Source organism: Phalacrocorax carbo, chromosome 15 (assembly GCF_963921805.1).
Source record: "Phalacrocorax carbo chromosome 15, bPhaCar2.1, whole genome shotgun sequence".
NCBI classification, from domain to species: domain Eukaryota; kingdom Metazoa; phylum Chordata; class Aves; order Suliformes; family Phalacrocoracidae; genus Phalacrocorax; species Phalacrocorax carbo.
In genome coordinates, this window is record NC_087527.1 from 4502198 (window position 1) to 4524927 (window position 22730).

A 22730-nucleotide genomic window follows, 5' to 3' on the forward strand; every position below is an offset into this window, starting at 1 on the left:
CAGCAGAAACACCAAGGCCTTTGAACACGGAGGCTGCAGCAGGCCTCCTCTTGCTTTCTTTTCCACTGCGTGTCTTTGCAAGGAACAACAAACTGTTCCTCCTGAATGTAGAAGAAAAAAATGTTAAGCTTGGTTTTCATGGTGCGAGAGTCCCAGGGAGGGGGAAAAGACACAAACCGGGAGCGGCACGAGGCGCTGTCAGTACAATCAGCATGTGTCTCTGAGGCCGGAGAGCTCTGTCAGAGCCTCTTCCTCAGTGCCGTGTTTTCCTTTTTCCCCTTAGCCGACCATCATATTTCAAAGCGTTGATCGATGATGTTAGCCCCGATGTAGGAGTGCCCCGGGCCGCCAGGGCATTCACCCTGCTTCCAGTGATGCTGGGAAAGGGAAGCTCGGCGTCCCCCTTCCCCTGCAGCGCGCCAGCGCCGGCCCTCGCGGCAGTGGCAGCGCAGTGGGGAGCTGGGTTCTCACTTGCACACTTTCTGCCTTATTTCAATGCTGGATGGTGGAGCTGTGGCTCTTTGGGAACAAACCAAACTCACTCAGGTTTAGTATCTTTTAATCTTTTCCCAGAAGGTGGAAAACTCACCTGCTCTTTGTCCTATGACACTCCTGCACCAAGGTCCGACTATTCTCACGTTCTGAGGACTGCCTCCTCGTTCCAGCCGCGCGGCTCCATGCACTCCCCTCACATAAGCTCCTGCTCCATCAGTTATTTCTTTCCTTACCTACTTGAAGGCAAGAGAGAGGATTTGCCCTGAATTCTCAGGGAGACTGAGGAGCTCCTTGAGCAACTGCGAGTTATTTTGGGACAGGCCAGTTCTAATCACAAGACGTTGTGCACAATTGCTTTATAATCTCACAGTATTTATTTAATCAAATAAACCTGCAGATTCTGGACAGAGCTGTAAGCACAGCTGGTGGTAGTATTTACAGCTTCAAGAATAAAAAAGAAGCAAATATAATGTTTTGCACTATTAAGAACATGCAAAGGAACAGCAGGTTTTCAATTATACACCAGAATTTGATTTTATATAGCTTCTTTCATATTTGAGTTACTTCCAAGTGCTTTTTTCAGTAACTGCGTTGTAGCATGGCGCAGCTGCAGACGTTACGTGCACACCGGTGCTCCCGGCCCTGGCCCCTGCGCTGCTCGGGCGTTCTCTGCTTCGGGAATGCTGAGCAAAACCCCGCGCGTCTCTCCTGCCACTGGTGGAGGGAGTTGGAGAACTTTTTAACTTCCATGTAGTGTGGAGCCATTATTGTGCAGAAGGGCTTCGTGGCAGGGACGTCAGCGGACTGGCAGCGCTGCTGGAGGAGCACGTGTTCTGTAGAAGCTCATTTCCCAGTGATCAATTCTTCCTAATGAACGTCCTGTCCTCTTTTGTTACAGCTCTCAAACAGCACGAGAGCATGGAAGGAGAGCAGAGCTGCTATCGCAAGATGCAGCTTTAGTACCGTCTTACACGCTGTAAAACAATCTGCTTATGCAAAGGCGATTTGTACGGCTTATCGGGAGTCTAGCAAAGAGTATTAGTGGCTGAGGAGCAAGACAATCTCTGAGAACTGAAGGCCCCCCTTGTCCCCAGGTAGGACGGCGGCAAGGCCAGCCTCTCCTTGCCGGTGGAGGTGGCACAAGTCCTGGCGCGTGGTGGCACAGAAGTTGCTCAGCGGCAGCGATCTTACGGGCTGGGCAGCGCTTAGTTGATCGCAGCTTAATTGTAGGGGTGAGGGATGGTGGTGGCAGCACCTGGGATGGAAAACCAAAGGCTCTTCGGTGGTGGAGGGGAAGAGGGTGTTAGGAGCCATGCTGCTACCCAGGAAGGGCCGTCGGTGTGGGACTGAGCCTGTGCTGGGAGAGGTTTTGAGCTGCTGGGAGGCTGCAATGGGCAAGAGCCAGCTGCAGGAAAGCTGAACAGGTCAGAGCTCGTTTACAGAGGGGCGTGTGCAGATACTCTGTGGTTAGTCTGTAATTGTCCCGGCCATAGATCCTGTACTACTCAGCGGGAGGTTTTGAGAAAACCATGTCCAGAGTCAGTTAGCGGACAGCGTTTTACTGGGCTGTGCTGGAAGGGGACGCTCAGGCAGCGCTCAGTGAAGGCGCACTCTGACATAGGATCCGAGTCAGGTTTTGCACAGTCCTTAGAGGCGCCCGCAGCGAGGTTCCATCGCTGGCATCGCTTGGAACTGGCTCCCGAGGTCCATGGAATGACCCTTCTTGGTTAAAAAGCAAAAAGCAGCAATTTAGGCTCTTTTTATGAGTGCTGAGGAAGGTGAGCGATGCAGCGTCTGCTCGCTCAGCGGTGCAGGCGGCGCTGCCAGGCTCTGTGCTTGCCCTTGGGGCTTTTCTCGCTGAAGCGGTGCTCCGGGGGCGGTTCAGCGCCGCGCAGGCAGACGTGCTGCCGGCAGAGCAGCGCGGCACCAAGGGGGCAGCCCGGGCCAAGGCCAGGCAGTGTGGAAGTTCCTTTTTTCATATTTAGCTGTTTTTGGTTAAAGAAGGCATCCACCAGCACTAGAGCAAGGATGCGGAAAGAGAAACGTAACCTTTTAATACAGCCCTGTCTGTACAGGTGTTGGTCCGTCTTGCCGTCCCTCTGCCAAGTAGACGTGCCATTTCTGGGCAGAGGAGTAGCAAATTCCCATTCCTTCATTTTACACACGTAATACAGGTGTCGGAGCTCGGATTGTTGCATTTTGGGATTTAAGATTACCATATTCTTCAGACTTTCAAATTTTTTAAATGCTGCTAAAGTTTTATCTTACTATTTAACAAATATGTTTTTTAAACTGATTTCCCATGGTTATGTTATTAAACGATTTTTACCTTGCAGTGGCAACAGGTGATGCATTTGATTGTACTTTTTTTTTTTTTGGTGGAATTTGTATTAAAATGACATCTGAAGTCTTGATTAATTACTTCAAGAACATTAAATGTTTTAAAACATGCAAACCTATGAGAGCAGAGAGCTGTTTAGCAGCAGTATAAAGCGTTAGACCCTAGTGCTTCTTTGTTTGTAACAGCATTTATTCTGCTGTAGCCTCGGAGTGAATATTTAGATCTTAATAAATTTGTCATTTTCCTACACCGTGACAACTTTACAGTCCCTTGTGTTTTCTGTATGGGTGCATATGCAGGGCTCCCTGTTTGGGGGGCTCATTTTTAGGCAAATTGTAGCTCGTATATTAGGAAGAAGTAAACGTAGTGTTCAGAAAAAAACATGTAAAATGCATGGGAAGAGGCGATGTGAAATCCCGGGTGGGATTCCACAGAGGATCCGGTGGTTTGCCAGCAGCTCTGCACGCAGTCCTAGCGCCTTCGCTCTGTGTTGCATTCACCGTGGGCCACCCCCCCCCCACCCTTCCCGCGGGCTGATCTGGTGACAGACTTTGCCACCGTCATGGTTCAGGTTAGAGCCACGTCTTGCCCGTTCTCCTGCTCTTGGCCCAGCATGACAGCTTTCTGTGCTCTGACCCCTGTCAGACCTTTGCCACTAAACAACTACTTGGGCCTCCTGGAGCTGCGGGCTTTGGCCTTGTGAGATGTCAGGCAACTTTGTGCTCAGCAAACAGCTCCTTTCCTCGCCTCCCGGTCAGTAGCCCAGCTGCTGTAGCACTTTGCCGCCATCTATCCCAACTCTCTTTGTTCTGTTAGTGCTTTTCTTCTGTTATTATGATTTTTTTTAATTAAAAACTTCTAGTCATCAGGGAAATACCAAGCAGGCAGACCGGCAGGCTGAGGGGGAGGAGAAGCACGCGGTCGGTATTTCGGTATAGGGAAGATTACTGGATTTAAATCTAAGGTCAGAGTTTATGTCAGTATGAATTGCAGCATCATTAGGACACATGTGTAGGGAATGAGTAAGCTTTCTGCAGGGCACAGAGAATAAAAAAAAAAAGCTTTCATAATAAAAATTAAGAAAATTCTTTTTTTCTTTAGTTTTGGTGCCAGCTTGTACAATTTTGATGTAACTGAAATGACCTCCTCCCCGCAGCTGTTAGAGAAGAGCTTTGCGGAGCAGCGTTCGTGCTGACACTGACCATTTATGGGGCCGCAAAGAGCCATCTGCTGTATCCCCTGATGGAAATGCAGTAGGTTGAGAACATTTTTCTTGCCCATCTCGGCTGTGCAGCTGCGCGAGCAGCTTTAGCAGGGACAAGGTGCCCAACAATATGCGGGAAGGTAAAGCCTCGACTCCAGGTTAATTGAAAGGAAAAGCAAAGCTCGTGTGAGACAAGGTAGAATGTAAAAGGAAAAACAAAAGCATGAGCGAGGCTAGGCAGTGCCCCGCGACTACCCTGGAAAGTTTGGGTTACAAAGCCTTTGTTTTACCCAGCGAGTTGCCAGGAGCAGCTGCTGAGCTGGGGGCTCCTGAGCCCAGCACAGGAGCTCCCGTGGAGGGCGCTTGTTCGAAGGGACGGACCCTCCTCACAGCCACGGTGGGCGTAAGAGCCTGCCCTGGGAAAAAAAACCATCCCTGGCAGGTGCCAGAGTGGGAGACCGTGTGTAGCATTGGAAAGCAAGAAGGCAAACGGGAAAATGGTGGTTTTCTGTATTTAATCAGCTTCAAATCATTTTCAGTTCGATTTTGGTTGCCTTTCTTTCAAAAGAACAGCAGTTGGCAATCGAAGAGCCACTGCTTCAAGTCATTATCTGGATTTGATCACTCTGTCTTTGCCTAAAACACGGTGAGAACATTCAGCATCTCAGACTGAATCTGAGAGGCTGCGCCTGCGTCAGCAAATACCTCAGCGCCGAGGTGGCGGATTCCAGACAGGGGCAGGTGGTGCAGCTGGGGGTTCCTACGCATGATTTGCTCTCGCCCCTGGTGGAATGTCCCCACTGTGCCTGTAATTCACCGCTGTGTGAGGATTTTTTTTTTTTTTTTAATTGCAATTTGGATATTTTTTGGAACCCACCTTCTGTTTCCCCCAGGGGTTGGACTTCCCAGTTGCCTCTGGTGGGTCACAGCCTGCTGCTGGAGGCAGGGCTGCCCTCGTACACCAGCGCGCTGTCCAGGAGTGCTTCCTCAGCCTCGTAGCTGCTGTTCTCCAGCTCCGCGGCCACAGGGCACAGCTCCTGGTTGCACCACCTGAACACAGAACGCAGCCAGTTTGCCCGAGCCCCGTCACGCAGCAAGTGCTGGTTTCAACTTGAGGATTGCCCGGTTCGGATCCCTCTTGTCACTGCGAGGGCGGAGATGCCCGTGGCAGGGAAAAGCCATGGTGCCGGCAGCAGCCAGCCTCCATCCGTGGTGATAGGAAGTTTGGGTGTCGCCGTGGCAGGAGGTCCGATCGCTTGGAGAGGCAGAGCAAAGCCTCCTGCATTGCACAAGGAATCACCTGAACTGGTTAGGGCTAGAGGAGGTTTTGCTCACCTGCGAGCAGCGGCGATGTCTGTGGAGGAAGCATCAGGCCGAGCCGCATGTTCGACTAAAAGAGCTCCTGTGGAAGAGTAGGAGACGTCAGTATTCCCAGGCTGCAGCCAGACCAGCGAGGGCTCGCGAGAAGCGGGTGGTGACTACTTCCCCACCTCGCTTGTCAGGCTGAGCTGCGTCAGTTTGAAAGATGGCAGGGACTGAGCTTTCTTTAGAACTCCACCCTTTACCCAGGAGGTGTGAAATCAGTCCGTTCTAGGACTGATTCCTTGCCCTTTCCTGGTTTGAAATCCATCGCTTCTGTCTTTCTCACTACCTGCATAGATCCTTGCTAGGGCATAGGAGAAGTCTCTTGCTGCTAGCTCCACGGTCACTGCCCCCTTTGAACCAGCTGCTTGCATGAACTGCACCAGGCTGCTGATGGCGTCCCGCGTTTGCTTCACGGCACGTTCCAGTTTTGCAGTGCTCGAAGCCAGCTCCAGTTTTTTCTGCAAAGAAAACAATCACAGGAAAAATCCCAGCATACTTACCTTCTGCAAGGAAACAGGGCTGCTGAAACCCTGAGCACACCCAGCAGCCACTAACAAAAAGCTTCAATCAAGGTGGCTGTAACTCGCAGCGCCCTAGGCCAGAGCACCGTGCAGCAGCAGGAAAGGGGACGTTGCCAAAAGGAAAGTCACAGCCTTGCCTCGAGGACGGAGGATTGCAGTGAGCCAGACCCAGTGTGTTGCCGTGTGATGGCTTTCCAGCTGCATGTGGGAACCAGATCACGTCCCCGATTCTCTCTAGTTGCATACCTGTATCAGGTTCTAATTCTCCTGGTTTTATATTTTACTGCCACGAGGATGCTAGTGCTGTGTCCAGGCAGGAAAATTCAGATTTAAAGGAGCTTTTCTCTGCAAGTCGTGTCGGCAAGGCGCCAGGACCAGAGCGGCTCTCTTTCAGTGGTCATCAGGCATTTAACTCTGCCTAAAAGCAGCACCTAAAAGCTCCCCCCTGGTTGAGCTAAGCTGCTGTTTCTCCAGTGTCCCAAGTATCTTGTGAAAGCACAAGCCGTAGGCTGCTGAGTCTAAAACGGTTGCTCTCTGATACAGCATGCCCATGGCTGCCGGGACGCAAGCGGCAGAGGCCGGCCGCTAATCTGTGCTTCCCGTGTTACTCCCCCTCCCGAGGGACGGAACGGGAATAGCCTGCCTTCTGCGTGGAGCTGCCGGGCCCGGGTGCCAGCTCTTGCCCACGCAGCCGTCGCCGACCTGCAGAGCCCGCACCCCGTGCGCAGCGCTCGCGGCCGGGCTCTGCTGCAGCCAAGCTGGCCTCGACTGCCCAGCTGCCCTGGGCACCTGCCCGCGCTGCCTGCGCCGTCGGCGGGCCCAGCCCAGGAGCCTCTGTGCTGCCACAACATCCTTACAACATTCAAACCTGTGTCTCTGCAGTAGAACTAAAGGATTACCTTGGACAGAACCGCAGAAAGGAACCGTGACGTATTTAAGTAGCATAGCAGGTGGTAGGAGGTGCTTTTTGTTAATTAAATTCGTTTGCAGGTTATTTATGAAGCCGAAGCCTGTAAGTATCTGCTGCGCGCAGAACTAATTTTTTATGGTTTTGAGGCTTTCGGTGCCTAAGTGATCACACAGCTCCTCTTGCTAGTATGTGAAAATACGGCTTATTTGCACAGCAGGACTCCGGACTCCACAAGCTGAACCCGGGTTTGTTTCCTGCAGTATGTCTGTGCGCGACACCTCCTGCCTAACCATTGCCCGGTATTTTCTGACTATTAATACAAGAAAAATACAATCCTCAGTGGACGCCATTCTGTGCTGTAGGTGAATATTCACAGCGTATGTTGTCAAATACAAAACCATCATCATTACAGCGGTTAGGTCTGGTGCCAAGACAAAGTCGAAAGAACCCTCCAAGCCCACACAATGCTAATAATATGTTTTAAAAGTAGCTCGGAGCTTGTTGCTAACAAGGATCAAAGATCCCAAAGACACAAACGTATTCCCAGCAGCTTGGGTGGAAGCCAGCATCACACAGGCCAAGCGCAGAGCCGACATACGCGCTTCTGTCAGTGCCTCGTGCTAACGGCCGGGGCGCGAACAGCTACGGCCTACGCTGCCTCGCTTTTTAAGGTTTAAAGACCTGGGCGGTATGGACCAGGGATGTAAGACATCATTTTAACCCAAAAGGGAGAAGCAGACGTTGCTTTCTCTTTGCTCTCCAACAACTCACGCTGTTTTTTTCCAGGTTACACTCATTCTTTTCCTAACCAAAAGCACTGAATCTTCTCAAAGATCAAGGTGGGGTTTTCCACATCCTCCGCTGCATTTGAGAGCAGAGGCTGGAGAGCAGCTTCAGGGACGATGCTCGAGGCAGAGGCAGCTCCCGTTTTCTCTCTTGCATGTTGATCTGCTCCAGCTCCTGCAGGGGGTAACTGCAGGGCGGCACACACGCACGGCATTGCTGCGCCGGGTGTACGCGTCTTCTCTGACCGAAATCATCAGAGAGCAAAAGAATATTAGAGCTCCAATATTTCTGATTCGGTTGGGTTGTACTGAGGAATTTGTGGGTGCCACTCATTTGTTTGCTCTCACTAGCTCCCAAGCAAGATTGTCAGAATGGTTTTTACTGAGAAGATTAATCACAAGTATTTAAAAATACAGCAACAGGAAAAACATCCAAAACTGGGTAGAAGCACAAGTCTCATATTAACGCTTCAAGCAAATAAGCAGTCTCAGTTGAATAACCTAGATTTGTTTCCTGCTATGTTAAAATTGTGGTTATGGTCTGAAAAGGACCTGAAAACACTATCGTAGGTCTTAGATTGTATGTCAGATTTACAGCTAGAGTTTCAGCCCTACGCAGTCAGTCTGGATGCATGAGAGAGTTGATTCTGAGCTCTGCAAGAGGATTGCAGGACTGGCGTTCAGAAGCACAACTGTACCGTGATGTGACCCAACCTAACCTAAAGTGACCAAAATGCAATCATCAAATAATTGCCGGTGCTATTTTAGGGTCACTTTTCGGATTGTAATTGAATTGTAAAGTACACCCAATGCTCTGCCTCCAAATTCCAGCTCATAAATTTTTAGGGTAACAGGCAATGACTGTCCCCATGCAGTATCCGCCCGCAACTCCCACCACGGCTCAGCTGGAATCCAGGACTGTCTCTCGCACTTGCTGTTCTCGCCACAAGTTCTCCTGAGACCTTGCAGACTTACTACCGTGCCAGACAGGGCAGTTCGTAACAAACTTGCCTGTGTATCCAGAACCCTAAAAACTCCGCTCCTCATGATCACATTGTGCCAGGAGGAGGAAGTTCTCTGTATTTCCCTTTTCCTGAGGGTAATTATGCAACTGGGTTCCTGCCCTAGATCGCACCACCATCAGCGTTAGGTATCCCACTGTCAGCAGAGGCAACGGATGCGGCGTAGAAGCAAAAATAAGCGGCAGTGGGGTCGGGGTGGGGAGTTATCCTGAGACACGACCTTCAGAGAACAAAGCGCTGTGCTGTACTAACAAAGTGCTAATGCTGCTTTCTCCAAAGCAGCCTGTCACTGGGCACAGATCCTGCAGACTGAGAACTTTGATGGATAAATATAAAATCAATTGTACTAGTTCTGTGTGCATCAATAAAAAGAAAATGGATTGGAGCTTTAAAAATCCCTTTACAAAGGGCTAAATGATTTCCTCACTAGCCAGGAATGGGAAGGATGTTTCAAAATGAGCCAGACTCCCAGTAACCAAAAGAATTTGGACACCTGGAGCTCAAAAAGAGGTTGTTTATCACTCGTGAGTGAAACCCTGATGCTGGTGTAGAAACTCGGCGTGTTCCTGCCCAATGCTGCAGAGCAGCTCTGCAGAAATACCTCCCAGTCTGCCTTTCCAGTGCCTGGCTGCCGAAGGCAAAAGCTTTCTGATGCGTCCAGGTTAAATTTGCCAAGTAATATCTGTAACATCCCGAATCAGTGCACCACCACTGCTCTGCCAGCTCAGCCCGTTCCAGCCCCTCCAGTGCCACGTTCCACGAACACGGAGGCAGCCTCACTGTGACACAAACAGCAAATGCAACAGCACGTACCAGAATGTGGAGACCTTTAAAGTCAGTGCTCGCCTGTTCACCCTCCAATCTCATACACAGCATGATTTGGGGGGATGCAAGAACAATGACGAGCTTGTTAATTAAAAGTCTCGGTACTTGGTGTTACTGCTGTGCAGGTACCTGCTCTGAATCACGTTGCTGTGCTCTTCAACGCTTCTCTGATTGCCGAGCTGTTAAGAAGCTGGCGGGACCCTCTCAGCTACACCAGCGAGGTGCTCCAAGGACTGCAGAACGGCACCTTTGCGGGGTACGCATTTAAATTAGCCTCAGTGTAAGCCTGTGGTGGTCGGCTTCTTCACAAGTTATTTTTAGAGCCTACTACCGCTCCTTTCCTTCTCCACTCCATTACCTTCAGTGACAGACTAAGCTGCTTTTTATGAACAGCTGGACCCATCAGCTTTCTAATTAGCAGGTGTGCTCTGTCCTGCTTGTGAGCTGATATGGGTGGCCTGTTGGGTAGTCAAATTGTTTGATGTATTTTTCCTGTATCAAAAGTTGGCTGAGAGGCTGGCAAGGAGACACTCATCTCTGGAGGTCGGCGAGGTGCTCTGTACAGAATACTGCTGAGTTGGGGGTTTGAAATGTAACAGAAGTTGCCAACCGCAGCCACCGGTGAGGAGTCAGGCTCTTGTTCGTGTGTTTTTGAAAGACCTATCGGGTTGCCAGTGCTGCAGGGAGTGCAGTAGCCCTGGCCCAGGCCTTCCCTTCTCAGGGGGTCTGGGTGAGACAGCAAAGGCTATGGATAGTCAGATCCAGTGCTCCAGACGCCCAGGGTTGTCTCACTGGATCTGGGGTAGTGTAATCTGCATTGTTCTATCTGGATGAATAATCTAATCTCTCAGAGAATACCCTCTGATACGCTGATCGCGCCTTTCCGGCTGGCTCGTCTCCCTTTACAGGACACATCAAGCCAGCCGATGCTCATTTACCTTCATGAAATTCTGAGCTGCCTTGAACTCTCCATGACTGCCTGTCATCTGAGCACCTTTACAAGAGCAGCCTGCAGGTAAAGCCAGAGAATGGCAAATCTAAAGAGGCAGCGACGGAATTCCTTTGGCTTTTTCCATCTTTTCAGTGAGAATAAAAATAGAAAGTCATAATGCAGTTGGTAACCTTAGTGAAGGTTTAATATTCAGCAGCCTTGTGGTGTTTTTCCAGTTAAGAAACAAACGCACAAAATCATTTTGGATTCAGGAAGGTGACTCTCTCACATTAAAAATAGACTTATATTGGTCCCCGTCATGAGGAATTCTGACAATGCAAAACTCTTCACTGCTGAGATGAAAAGAGTGTCTGCATTTTTTTGCAGCACACAAAACGAGCACTGCCTGCGTTCTGCTTTTGTAAGTGCTATTTAGAGCAGAATGGTAAGACACTTTCTGAATACTTGTCTGAAGCTTTCAGTTTGGTCATATTCCCTACCAGCCTCAGCTAGGAGCGCAACCGCCAAAAAAGACTGCCAAGGTGGGCGGCTCAGGCTGGCTGGTGCTTTTGACGTGGGCTCACCTGCACTGTGGAGAAGAACACAGCCATCACCTGTCCCTGACTCTTGGTGAGGGATCGCAGGACATCAAGTGACAGGATATTTGTTGTTCCCTCCCATATGGACAGCACCTAGGGGGCAGAAGAGACTGTGGAAGAGCATGAAGGAGCCTTCTGGAATGACTGCAATAAAGAAAGGGGAACGTGAGAAAACATGGACATGGGGAGAGCTAAGGGATATCAGGGCAATCTCCACAGATGTCTTGCCTCACCACAAGTGGAAAGGAGCAGCGGTGATGAGAGCTGGGAGCCCAGCTCCGTTACGGAGCTAGGGAACAACCCCAGCACCAGAACAAATCACGTCCCCTCCCTGGTGATGACAGGGCTCAGCGGGAAGGCAACGAGGAAAGAGCTGCTGTGCCTGGAATGAGGCTGGGGAGGAGGGCTGTGCTTTCCCTTGAGTGTGCCTTTAGCAGGCAACCACGGAGTACTGTTCAGGGGACTAGGTGACACACAGGAGCTTCTCCTGCTTCTCCTGCTTCTCCTGCTGCTTTCTTACCAGAGTATCGCGGACTATGACCGGCAAACCTGTATCCTCCATGTAACCTTGTCCTCCAAAACTCTCCATTGCCTCAACAACAACAGCAGAAGCCTGCAAAATGCAGAGAGCTGACGTGATCCACACTGCACAAGGGGAAAGAGCGGCCAGAAACCTCTACCATCATGCAGTGGTTCTTGCTGGGATGGGACTGACTGAATCCCACTGATTTGCTGAAGGCAGGTTGCTCATTATACGCAGGACGAGCAGCCGGGGGAGTGAAGACTGAGTAACACTGAGAGAGGACCTGCAGGAGCAGTTAGACCTTGGGAGAAGATCCAGGGAGAGCCTGTCTCAATACAGTCCTCTCTAGGTAAGGATAAGCCTGTGGTTTTCTTGGTACATGGGAGTACATGTCTGTAGTCCAGGAGGGTCTTTACCTTCTGCTTGCCTGTGGTGTGTAAGCTTGTATTTAGCTTCTACTTGCCCGTGGTGTGTAAGGTGTATATGAGCTGAGGGCAATTAGAAGAGGGACAGATGCCTGAAGCTTAGGCTAATGCTAGGACCTTCTCATCTATTTTTTCATAACTAGGGGACAGATACTCCCCACGGCTTAGTGCCCCACCTTGGTCTCGGGGCAGCCTCAGCAGCATTCCTCTGTGGCACATGGAGTAAGTACTTCACAGGCAGTGCTGGCTCTACCTGTTCTGATCGGACGCTGATCTGAGGCCTTGAGAGAAAAGGGACAAGTCCTCTACCCACGAAGTCCAGCCTCCGTGCACAGCAATAATTGCTGCAGGCCCTGCAGCTAGAGGTCACTGCTGTTATCCCCTGCTATTGCTGCCCTTCATGTTGGCTGTGTTAATCACTCCTCTTTCCAGCTCTGTGCCACTCAGCCCCACTCCAGGCTGGTCAAACTGGTTGTCCCATACCTGCTTCCCAGTGTACAGTTTGGCGACTGGTACCAGCAGTCTCAAGAGAAGCTGGTCTTGCTCACTCGCCATGTTGGTTTCTACAAGTCCAAGCAGACGAACGATTTCCATAAGCAGAAGAAACGCCCCTCGGGTCTGCACCTGCAAGCAGAAAAGCGGGGAGCTTCACTGGCAAGAACCTTTGACTCAGCCTGATTCCAGCCTGGTCTGCTGAGGTGCCGTGAGACCATCTCGAAGGGACGCGCAATACTCAGGCCTGGGCAAAATGCCACTCCTGCCTGTACAGGCCCACAGCTTCAAAGCCCACTGACCAGCCAAGGCACAAGGCATGAAATATTAAACATAATCTGGAGCTGCTGCTCCTGGACGCTACAATCTAGTATGAGCAAAGGGCCAATGCCATTTCGTCAGGCCTACTTGGGGGCTTAACAAAGCTCCTATCAGGCATCCAGGTCATAAATCCACAGCCTTTCCAAGGGTAAGGGTCATGAGGCCGCACACCTGATGGTCAGCATCTGAGCACCAGGGTCTGCAAGGTCTTTGACAGATTTCTTGCTGAGCAACGTACTTCCCTGGCAAGTGTGATTTGGGAAGTGTCAGGATATGGTGCTGTGTAGCCCCTGTGCACAATGATGTGCTGTGGGACTACATAGGATCTGGCCTTTCTCTCAGAGGTGGACTTCTGGCCACAGGCTAAGAGATGCTGGAGCTTTAAGTTAGGTTTCACAGATTTTGACCACTTTCCCTCTCCCCCGTCTTGCAAGAGGATCTTTAAATACTGTTTTTAAAAATTGCATGAACCTAGGGCAGCCCAAGGGCAGGCACTGGTGTTAAAACCACTTAGGAAAAGAAGTAGTGCCTGGATGGGTGAGAGGGGGAACACTGTGTGCCTTCTTTTTGAAGTTGTAATAGGGCTGGGAAGCCACCTGTGACCTGTGGATTTAGTGGGCTCAGCATTGTGGCAAAGCTGTGAGACATTCTGCAGTGAGCAAAGGCCCACACGTGAAATTCCTCCCAAAGCCCAGAGGCAGAGTGCCAGTTCATGCTGCTCTCTCTCCCATTGTCTGTTATTGCCTTAGATGACATTCACATCTAGAGGCTGTGCTCGAGCTCAGCATCTTCTGCTGACAAGCACTGTGCAGGTACCCAGTGAAGACACACTTGTCTCGGAAGCTAAAGTGCATGGTGACCCCTCAGGAATTCTTCAGGCCTGCCGGGAACAGTGGGAACAGCCTACCTCCTGGTGCATGAGCTACCAGGGAAGTTGGATGAGTCTGTATCAGTCTAGGACAAGAGCCTGTTAACTGCAGTTCAGGAGGCTGTGGTGTCATGCTTGGACTCTGATGCCAACGACCAGCTTCAGAGGTCGTGGCATATCATAGTAGGTGCATGTGTGGACTTTAGCACTCCTCTCTGAGTTTTGTACTCCCAGGTAATTGTTGTTTAGGATAACCTGAAGTCCAGCAGAGAAACTAGGTCTATCATCAGATCAAATCCCACTAGAACATGGCAATTCCCCGGCTGCGTGCATCTCACTGTAGCAGGAACAGCCTTCTACATCTGACTGTTGCACACAGAGGCAGGCTGGCTGTGCTCCTCAGCAGCTGAGGCTCTCTGCCCTCTTTCCTCGCCAACAAGTTCAGGTCAGCTCCCAAAAGCCTTACCTCCATCCGGGCTATCGTCTGCATGTGTAGGGGATGGTCCTTGAGAAGCTTCCCAAAGGCAACCCGCCTACGGGCGTACTCCCTGCTCAGACTGATCATCCTAGAGAGAATACAGCCAGGGAAAGCAGTTAGACTAGCAACCTTCCACTTCTGAGCTCTCCCTTCCAGCCACCCCCACTGGAAGAACCCTGCTCAGCTGTAGCACCCCAGCCCAGGTCACCCACCCACTGGTCAACCTTCTCCAGCACTGCTGGCTTCCAGACCTGTGCCTGCAAAGGCATTAGGTGTCAATCAGCTGCAACACTGAGCATTGCAAAGTCCCCTTGTCCTGATAAGCTGCTCCTTCAGCTCTGGGGGGATCCATGCTGCCTTCACCTTCTCATGGAGGCTACAGCGCCAATGACATTGTGGATCCGGGTTATGTTCAGCATGTTGGAGATGGAGGCCACTCCACGACCCTCTGCAGAGATCTGAAAGCATCAAAGAACAAAGGCTGATGGAAGCCTTCCGCACAGCCCTGGAAGCTGACCCATATCTAAGTGAAAGTTGTGTCAACAGGCAGATGGATATAGGCTGTCCACTCCGACTCTCTCTGTCCCCAGGCACCACAAAGTCTGCTTGCTTTAAAATACGGCTGTCTCATTTTAGCCAGGTCTGTGGCATGAGCAGAGAGGTGGCTTTGGAGACCACATCAGCACGATCAGTGCTGGTCCCTGCCACATGGAATTGTCCCTCAGCTGGGCCAGTGCAACTGGATTGGGGAAATGACCAGCCTAAAATGACTTTTTTTTTTTCCTTCTCTCACATCTTTTTTCTGAGCTCTTCTCAGCTCTGTCCCACACACAGCCATGTTGGTGAAGGTTCTGTGGAGCGAACAGCCAGCCACAGAGGTGGAAGAGAAGAACTTTTTTAGTTGGTATCGCTGGCAAAACCCCCATAAGTGCTCTGCTGTGCCCAGCCAGCCCAGTCCCAAGAGGAAGGTGAAACCTTACGTACCAGCTCTGCTTTAGCTCCGTTTAGCCATAGCTCTGCTGTTGCCATCTGCCGCGTGCCCAGCTTGTCCTTCAGCCTTTGCACTTGGATGCTGTTCAGCTTCCCCTCCTCATCTCGAACCTTCAGGAAGAACAGGGACAGGCCGCTGGAACCCTGGGGCCATGAAAAGCATGCGAAGAGGATTTCATTACAATTAAAAAAGGAAGAAAAAGAATGCCACTGTTCCTTCACCCATTCCACCATCAAACAGACCTGTTTTACTTGTCCTTCAGCATCCGCCACCCTGGCCAGGGTTAATGTCACATCAGAATCAGCAGCCGATGTAAACCATTTAAAACCATAGAGGCGATATGTGCCATCTGGCTGCTTTCTGGCCACTGTCTCGGTGCCGTTAGCTGCAAGAAAGGAGATCATCTTGGCTTTATGGGAACTTCTGTGTCAATCAATGCTGATTTTCGGTTTAAGCAGCAGCTCTTTTAAGTCACCTCTTGCTATCAAGATGGAGTATGGATTAGCTGCTACTCTCTTTCATTGAACCTGGATAAGACATGCAGCCAGAGCTAAGTACTAGAAAGAAAATATGCTCTGTTTAACTGCGAGCCTTCCCAGCAATTGCTCCAGGCTGGTAATGGCAGTGCTTTGTAAGCAGAACACACCATGGTGTATAATCCGATAGTCTAGTGCCTCCATCTCTGTAGGAGCTACCACGGCCAAGAGCAACAAAGGGTGCCACGGAATCGGGAGTCCTGCAGTGATGCCCATCTTCCACTCCACAGCTGACCCTTTCACTTCTTCCACCAGGGAACCAACTGCAGATGCAGGTGCCTCCTCTTCCACATTTCTGCCTCCACAGCAGAGTTCTGAGGTTTCCTGGCCCATCATGCTATTACTAACATTAGCCAAGCAATAAAAGGTGAAGGTCAAGAATGCTTTCTCAGCCCCAGCTGGGATGGGTCTGACTGTGTTGCTCAAGGTTTAGATTATAGAGCTAGACATCAGTGTGTGATCTGTACCTGTGTGTGCGTAGTGCATGCATCAGCGGACAGAAGCTGGGCCTTTGTTGGGTAAAATGCAGAGTTATGCAGAGGATTTGGATGACTTCTGCTGAAGTTTCCTAAACCAGCTACCTGGCTTTGGAAGCAACCCACACCCTTCGTTTTCTCAGTTCTCGCTAACATCTCTAGCTGCTGCTGCAGCTGCTTCCCACCTCAGAGCACGTACCAACATCAGAGCCTCCCCTGCGCTCGGTCATCCACTGGCCAGAGGTCCAGAACTTTTTGGGGTCACGAGATGTCAGATGGTCAAAAGCATTTTTCAGAGATCCAGGAATACCTAGTGACTGTTTTGGGGGAAGGAAAAGCAACTAAGAAGATCATAGCACAGCAGATGAAATTAGACAGTTGCCTTAACTAACAGTGGTGTGTCCTAGGCTCTGAACGGACGGTCCACAAGCAGGCAAGCACAGCACCGGGCGTCCTGTGCTGCAGGGCATCTGCAGGTACTGCTGAGAGGCTGCAACACCGTCCGGCTCCTGCACGGCTGCTGGAACACCGTGCAGACGGAAGGTGCAGGCCTGTGTTGCAAAGGAGAGCACTGAGTGTCCCTACCCCACTCAGATTTCTGCACCGCCAGACATCTGGACAGAGAGCTTTCAAAACAGCATGTGTCAGGGTATCAGCAGAATGTCACCAGCGACCAGAGAGCTGCAGGAAAGAGGTAACTGCCTTATGGCTTTTTTTCTTTTTATCGAATTAAAATGCCCAGGACTAGCTACTTAAGGGCGAGCTTTTCTCTGCATCCTAAGTAGCCACTGACATAGTGCGAGGGGTGTCGCTAAGATGCAGGATGGAGGGCCAGATCTTCAGATTGGGGGAGCCTTGCTAACTTGGTTAATTTACATGAGGTATGGATCTGGCCCAATACACTTAACTGCCACTCCACACAAGGAGCAGGAAAACTATCTCATGGTAAAAACATATGGGACACCTTTCCAACTACCTGCAGTGCCCCAGGTTTCATGTGCGGTAAAGGCCTTATTGTACACAGTGTTGTAAGTAAGCAAAAAAGGTAGCCTGGGCACAAAGGCATTGTAACTAAACAGTGGGAGACGGAGCTGAGTCACAGAGCAAGGACCGGCCGTGCCCAGAGCCAGATGGCAGATCAGCTCTCCTCCGTCCTCAGCCAGGGCTCCAGTCTCTAACCAGTGCTGCCAGGATGTGGGCTGTGCCCTCAGAGACCAGCTGAGCTCATACCTCAATGACTTTGGCTGCCCCATCAGTCATGGCCAGCGGACAGTTGAAACCTCCAGAGGAGCTTGAAAATAAGTACAGTTTGACAGCCTGATGCAGACGGCTAGCAGAGAAAGAGAGTGAAAACAGACAGGTTATGCAGCAGTTCAACAGCAGGAAGATAAAACATCTTGACTAGGAAGAGACACAATACAGCCAGAACAGGTGAGAATCAGACTGCTCATTTCTGAGAGGGTAAAAACTGTTTCAGCGAGGAAGAGAGAAAAGGAGCAGCAGAGTTTCTCAGTCCCAGAGGGACTGCCAGTGCCAGGCTGGGTGGAAGGCGTTGCTTACCAGCTGCTGCACATTAAGTGCAGTTTTTAAAAATCAGAAATGTGGGTCTATCTCCAGAGGCTGGAATACAATGAAACTGCAAGTAAAATCCCAGACCTTTGGCAGTGTTACAACTAATGCATGTAAAGCTGGAGCAGTGCAGGGAACTGCCAGGCCCCAGAATCAGGATGGTGTCATCAAGGAATATTATGATCAACTGTAGGCCATTAGTTACGGCTTATCATTGTCGATGTGGAAAATTACAGCGGACAGGCACCGCTGTTCAGTACAGCGGTGGGTGTGCTTCTGTCCATGCATCATCTGTTACCCATTATACAACAAGAAGTTCAGTCCTACAGGATGCTCAATACACACTGCTAAGAATAACTAGTAAGGCACCACGTCACTCCCATTCTCCCCCAGTTACCTCCAGCTGGAGTATTTCCTCTCATAGGCCTCAGCAATCAGCCCCTCTTCTGCTGCTATCTCTTTCATCCTCCTCCAGGCCGAGCAGGTGACGATGTGATCCACCCGCTGCCCCCAGGCGTCGTATTGCCGAAACACAGGGGGGTTCAACTCACATTCCCATCCTAGAGGTTTGATCTTGGTTAGCAGAAGGTTTCCAAATCTCTCCAGGTCCTGATTCACCTCCTCCAGTACCTGTGGAGCAACAAGAAGAGCTCTTCAGCATACCCCAGCAGGGGAAGGAGCCTTGGCAGGGACTGACCATACTGTCCTGCGGTGCTAGCGGTCTCTTGCCACTTGGCCCTTCCATGCATTCTGTAATGCAGGACAGCTTGTCTCTTGGCCTCTGCTGTCACAGCTGTGCTCAGCTGTCACTTTTATATTCCCCAAAAATGATTTTTTGAAGTTACTTTTGGCAGCATCTCTGGATTTTACAAAAGACAGAAGAGCTTTTGCATTGGGGCAGAGAATGACACAGGTGCACACGAGCTGGGGGGTTGGATGAGATGATCTCCAGAGGTCCTTCCAACCTCAGCCACTCAGTGATTCACTGCCTGGAGAAGAATGCCAGGGGAAGAGCTGCTAAAACCAGAAAGCCTTCATCTGTATAGGAGATCTTCCACTGGGCTCAGAAGTTACCTGCCTATCAGATTAGAAAAGGAGAGATGGAGCAATAATTTGAGCTCTAGCCTGGCACCCAGGGTGCCGAGATTCAAATTTCCACCCCGCATCCAGCTTCCCGAGTGGCCCTGGATAAGGATTCATGTGCCCTCGTTCCAGCCAGGCTTGGCTGACTTGGGCGGAATCTGTCCATAGTTAACGGGAGGGAAACCAGCACCTGCAGAGGAGTGATTTTTTCCAACCCTTTTAGATACCTATTTTAAGGTGACAGGAATTGCCTTCTGGAAGCGCTTTTCACTGTCTGTGGCCGAAGCCTAGTGAAGTTACCTAGACTTCAATAGCCTGACTTATAGATGATTAAAATTAGGCCAGGTGGACCTAGAAGCACCTGATCTTTAATCAGAGGAATATTTTTTGCTGTTCTCTACCCTCTCAAAAGATGCTTATTTCCTCCTCAGTGTAACAATTGGGAGATGAATGCTGTAGTTGCCGTACACAAAATGGTGCAATTATAAAACACATTAATTTGTGTTGATGAAATACAAACACTGCTTCTTCCGTTCCCTGCTTCCCCCTGTATTGACTTTTCGTTAAACTACGTCCCGTATGATTGATTCTTCCATCACTCTGCTGTTCAGCATATGTAATGAGGATCCAACACACACTGTCCAGTTACTATTCTGGAAGCCTCCATCCTCACACCAGCTAGTTTTCCTTCAGGTGAATGGTGAAATACTTGGCGTTAAAAATCATAAAACAAGCCAAAACCACATGATAGCCTCGTCAACTGGTACAGCTCACGCTGCACTCTTGTTTGCGCTTAGTGGAGTTCAGTTGGGATGTGTCTATGCCTCCAACACGTATCATATCTTGACAACAATTTGAAGGTTGTTTTAGACGCATAACCTGAGAATCCAAGTTTCAAGGACTTTGCTGATCCCTGAAGCACAAGAACCTTTGAACTGTTTACCTGGTAGTTTTTGTGGGCAGAAGAATATGAGTCTTGGTCAGCACGCTACAGTGAACTCAAACTACAACAGTCGCTTCACCCCATCCACCTTTTCTAAAAATACCCCGACTGCCCAGCTGCGAGCTCATGGCCTGACCACACTCAGCCCTACAAACCACCATGTTACCCGAGTGAATGTGTTTATTTCCAAGGTAAAAGAACAAAATCAGAGCTCCTACGTTTGTGCCTGCTGAATGTGACACAGCAGCCTGGGCGCTCCAAAAAATGTACACCAGGATATGGAGGGGGCATCTGTAAACCATCAGGGTCGGGGCTGACACTGCTACCTAGCAGCGTCTGCTGGGTGGTCTCATTCACCCTAATCTGTCCTTTGATGTCCCCGGGATCAGTATGTCAGAAGTGTGCAAATAACGGCACATTAAGAGTGCAGATGATGCTTTATATTAAAGGGTGTATTTTCAGGGAGAGCGAAGAACAACAGACACCTCTCCCCGGTGGTTCCCAGAAAAAGCAGATGCTTTCTTCTGCGTTCTCCAGAAATCAGCTTCAGACAAAGAAAGAGATCTGTTGCTCCATTCTAGGAAAATGTCTGTGTTGACCACTGAACACAGGCGAATAGTGCAACAGGAATCAGCCTCCAGTGTGGTGTCTGCTTCAGTGGGACAGACAAAGTGTATCTGTCGCTGCTCTCCTGGGGAGGAAGGTAGGTGTTCAGAGAGAGAGCCAGCTCTCAGGCTGCAGAGCAGCGGGTGCTGCATGAAGCAGTCAGCAGGGACTGGGCTCTCCCTCTCAGCAGTGAGGCAACACTGCCCCGCTGGGACCAAGCGCAGAAACGTAACAGAGATACTGCTGATTCTCTGGTAGATTTTGCAGCTGCTTTTGTCTCTTTGGGGCAGAAGTGAAGAGCAGTTCTCAGCCTTGGTGAAAGACAGCACCGATCCTCTGATTCTTTGGGAGAGCTGAATCGTGCTTCTTCCAAAGATGCAGATTAGGAGCAAGATCTTCATGGCTAGTTAAAGGCAACTTCCTCTCCCCTGTCTTCTCTTCTGGCAAGAAGGCCACAGTGGCGCTTAGGGACGCCTCATTCCTGTCTTTCGGGATGGCTGTGACAAAAGCAAGCTACCAGCGCTGCCACCACACTCTTAGTACCCCATGTCTGCAAGGACTCACAGACCTGGACAGAAAGCAGCGGTAGGAGGACCATCTCTGAAAGCCAGGTTCCGCCCCTCTACTCACCCAGTCACTTTACCGGTCATTGTATTGCTTCTGCTGGAATAAATCACAGAGAGAGGTCACACTCTGCTCCAGGAGACCTGATCCTTGGAAAGCGGGAAGCAGCTGTGGTCCTTGGGGTGACAACAGAGGACAGACGGGGAGATGAACCGTCTCCTCGGCTGTTCCTGTAGAACTGGACCTTACAGAACAGAGACCTGCAGCTCAGGGTCTTAACCCACGTCTCTGTACCTCTGCAATCTGCACAGAGCCCTCCCTCTGAAGGGAGGTTGAAAATCAACCCAGGAAAGCCAGTAACCTGTGCTGAGAACAAGCAAACCCCAACAGGCCTTTGCATCTTCTGAGAACAGCACTGTTCGTTCGGAAAGGAATTTCCTTAAAAGCCTCCCTTCCCCAGCGGGAGAGAAGTGGGCTTGCACTTGCAGTTTGGAAGCACCTTCGTTTTTCCCCTTTCTCTGAAATTTCTTTCTCTGGATGACCAGACCAAAAACGCCCACACTGACAATCCCAAAACAACAACACTCCTGTTGCAACATCCAGACCAGTCACCAGAGTCCACTAAGCCACTTTCTGTCTATGTATTGAGACACGTGTGGCAATATTTTTCACCCCTGCACTGATTCAAAGAAAGCAAGTTTTAAAGAACACTGATAAATCCGCCCCCCCCGCCCAGTTAAACACTTGAAGGCACAGAAGAGCTCAAGGAAATGTTCAATTCACAGTCTTAAACAGTGACCGAGCCAGAACTGTAGTGTGTGCACACAGAAACACAAACATGCATGCCAGACCTTGGGAGGAAGGTGCGTTTTCAAGTAACTCCGAAGCAAAGCATCTTCCAAATACTGGTTCCCAGTTTGGGGCTGCTCTTGGAAAAGGGTCTCGGCTCCTCTCCTTGCAAGGGGCATTTCCAAATCTTCTAACACTTGTTTCTCCTGCATGCCAACCTGTTGCCCCTGCCCCGCAGTCATGTGGATTCCTTTACGACTCGGTGGTTGGCATGTCTCCCAGAGGCAAGGCAGAACGTGACCCGACTGCCACGGCTTGCAGGTAGCGCTGGATCTCCACCAAGGCAGGCGACAGGTAAACATGATCCTGCAAAGCCCTTAGTGTGTCACACCAAAGCCTCTCACCTCCAGACCCTTCCTCAGCTGACAGCAACACCAATCCTGTTTTGTTTTAATGTTGTGAAGTTTTCTTGAAAGATCCACCCTCGGGGAGGAGCTTTCCAGCAGCTGTTGTCAACTGAACTAGGGAAAAGGTCTTTGGAAAGAGATCAGGAAACAGCCTGGAAAAACACAAATGCTCAGAAAAGCCTGTGTCCTCCCCTACCAACTGGGCAAATCATCATAACCAGCCAGAGTGGTGTTTATGGAGCTGGGGGAGCCGGGGCAGGGGAGGGGGGCGGTGGTGGTGGTGCCACCTGCACTCTACTGAATTGCCTGGCATGGTAATGGGGTAGAGATGGGAGGGAAAAAATACATTTCTTCATCCAAAGAATGACAAAATGCCTGGAAATGGGAAGAAATGGTTTAGGCAAGTTATTCTGTAACTAACGTACTGGTGAAATAGGGAGTTCATCCTCCTCGCATGGTTTGGGTCGCTAGCTCCAAAGTAGTCTGCTTCTTATGAAGTCCCCGAAGCCTTTAATTTGAGTTGGGGTATTAAGTCTCCCTTCCCCTAGGGAAATACCAGAATATTCTAAGAGCATGTCTTCTGGCTTTCAGTAGTTTAAAACCTGTACGTAATTTGGGGTGATATGCCGCTAATACAAGCAGCGTTTTACTCTGAAGCTGT

General features: G+C 50.3%; 1 protein-coding gene across 4 annotated transcripts; it reads right to left on the reverse strand.

Annotated features, from left to right (window-relative positions):
• Nucleotides 1-846: 846 nt before the first annotated feature.
• Nucleotides 847-22141, reverse strand: LOC104048117 (acyl-CoA dehydrogenase family member 11). Of its 4 annotated transcripts, none has more exons than XM_064466228.1 (15): nucleotides 21725-22141; nucleotides 18075-18307; nucleotides 17339-17438; nucleotides 16308-16425; nucleotides 15339-15481; nucleotides 15090-15239; nucleotides 14469-14563; nucleotides 14094-14193; nucleotides 12430-12570; nucleotides 11519-11611; nucleotides 10984-11091; nucleotides 5692-5863; nucleotides 5376-5442; nucleotides 4918-5090; nucleotides 847-2217 (listed from the first exon to the last, which is right to left on the reverse strand). In XM_064466228.1, the coding sequence occupies exons 1-14, from the start codon at nucleotides 22022-22024 to the stop codon at nucleotides 4964-4966; spliced, it is 1947 nt and encodes a 648-aa protein (XP_064322298.1). In that variant the 5' UTR covers nucleotides 22025-22141; the 3' UTR covers nucleotides 847-2217; nucleotides 4918-4963. The 4 variants fall into 4 exon arrangements, with proteins under 4 accessions (XP_064322298.1, XP_064322297.1, XP_064322296.1 ...); XM_064466227.1 differs by lacking the exon at nucleotides 847-2217 and adding an exon at nucleotides 2239-2512; XM_064466226.1 differs by lacking the exon at nucleotides 847-2217 and adding an exon at nucleotides 4537-4846.
• Between the last annotated feature and the right edge of the window lie 589 nt (nucleotides 22142-22730).

Bases quoted from the DNA above. Each gene is read 5' to 3' on its own strand.
- LOC104048117 (XM_064466228.1), bottom strand. From the start codon at position 22,024: ATGTTTACCTGTCGCCTGCCTTGGTGGAGATCCAGCGCTACCTGCAAG. The intron at 17,439-18,074 runs GTAACTGGGGGA...TTTCTCTGCTAG, and splicing joins AGGAAATACTCCAGCTGGAG to CCGTCTGCATCAGGCTGTCA. The intron at 5,864-10,983 runs GTGAGCCCACGT...TTTTCTTTGCAG, and splicing joins TGTTCTTCTCCACAGTGCAG to AAAAAACTGGAGCTGGCTTC.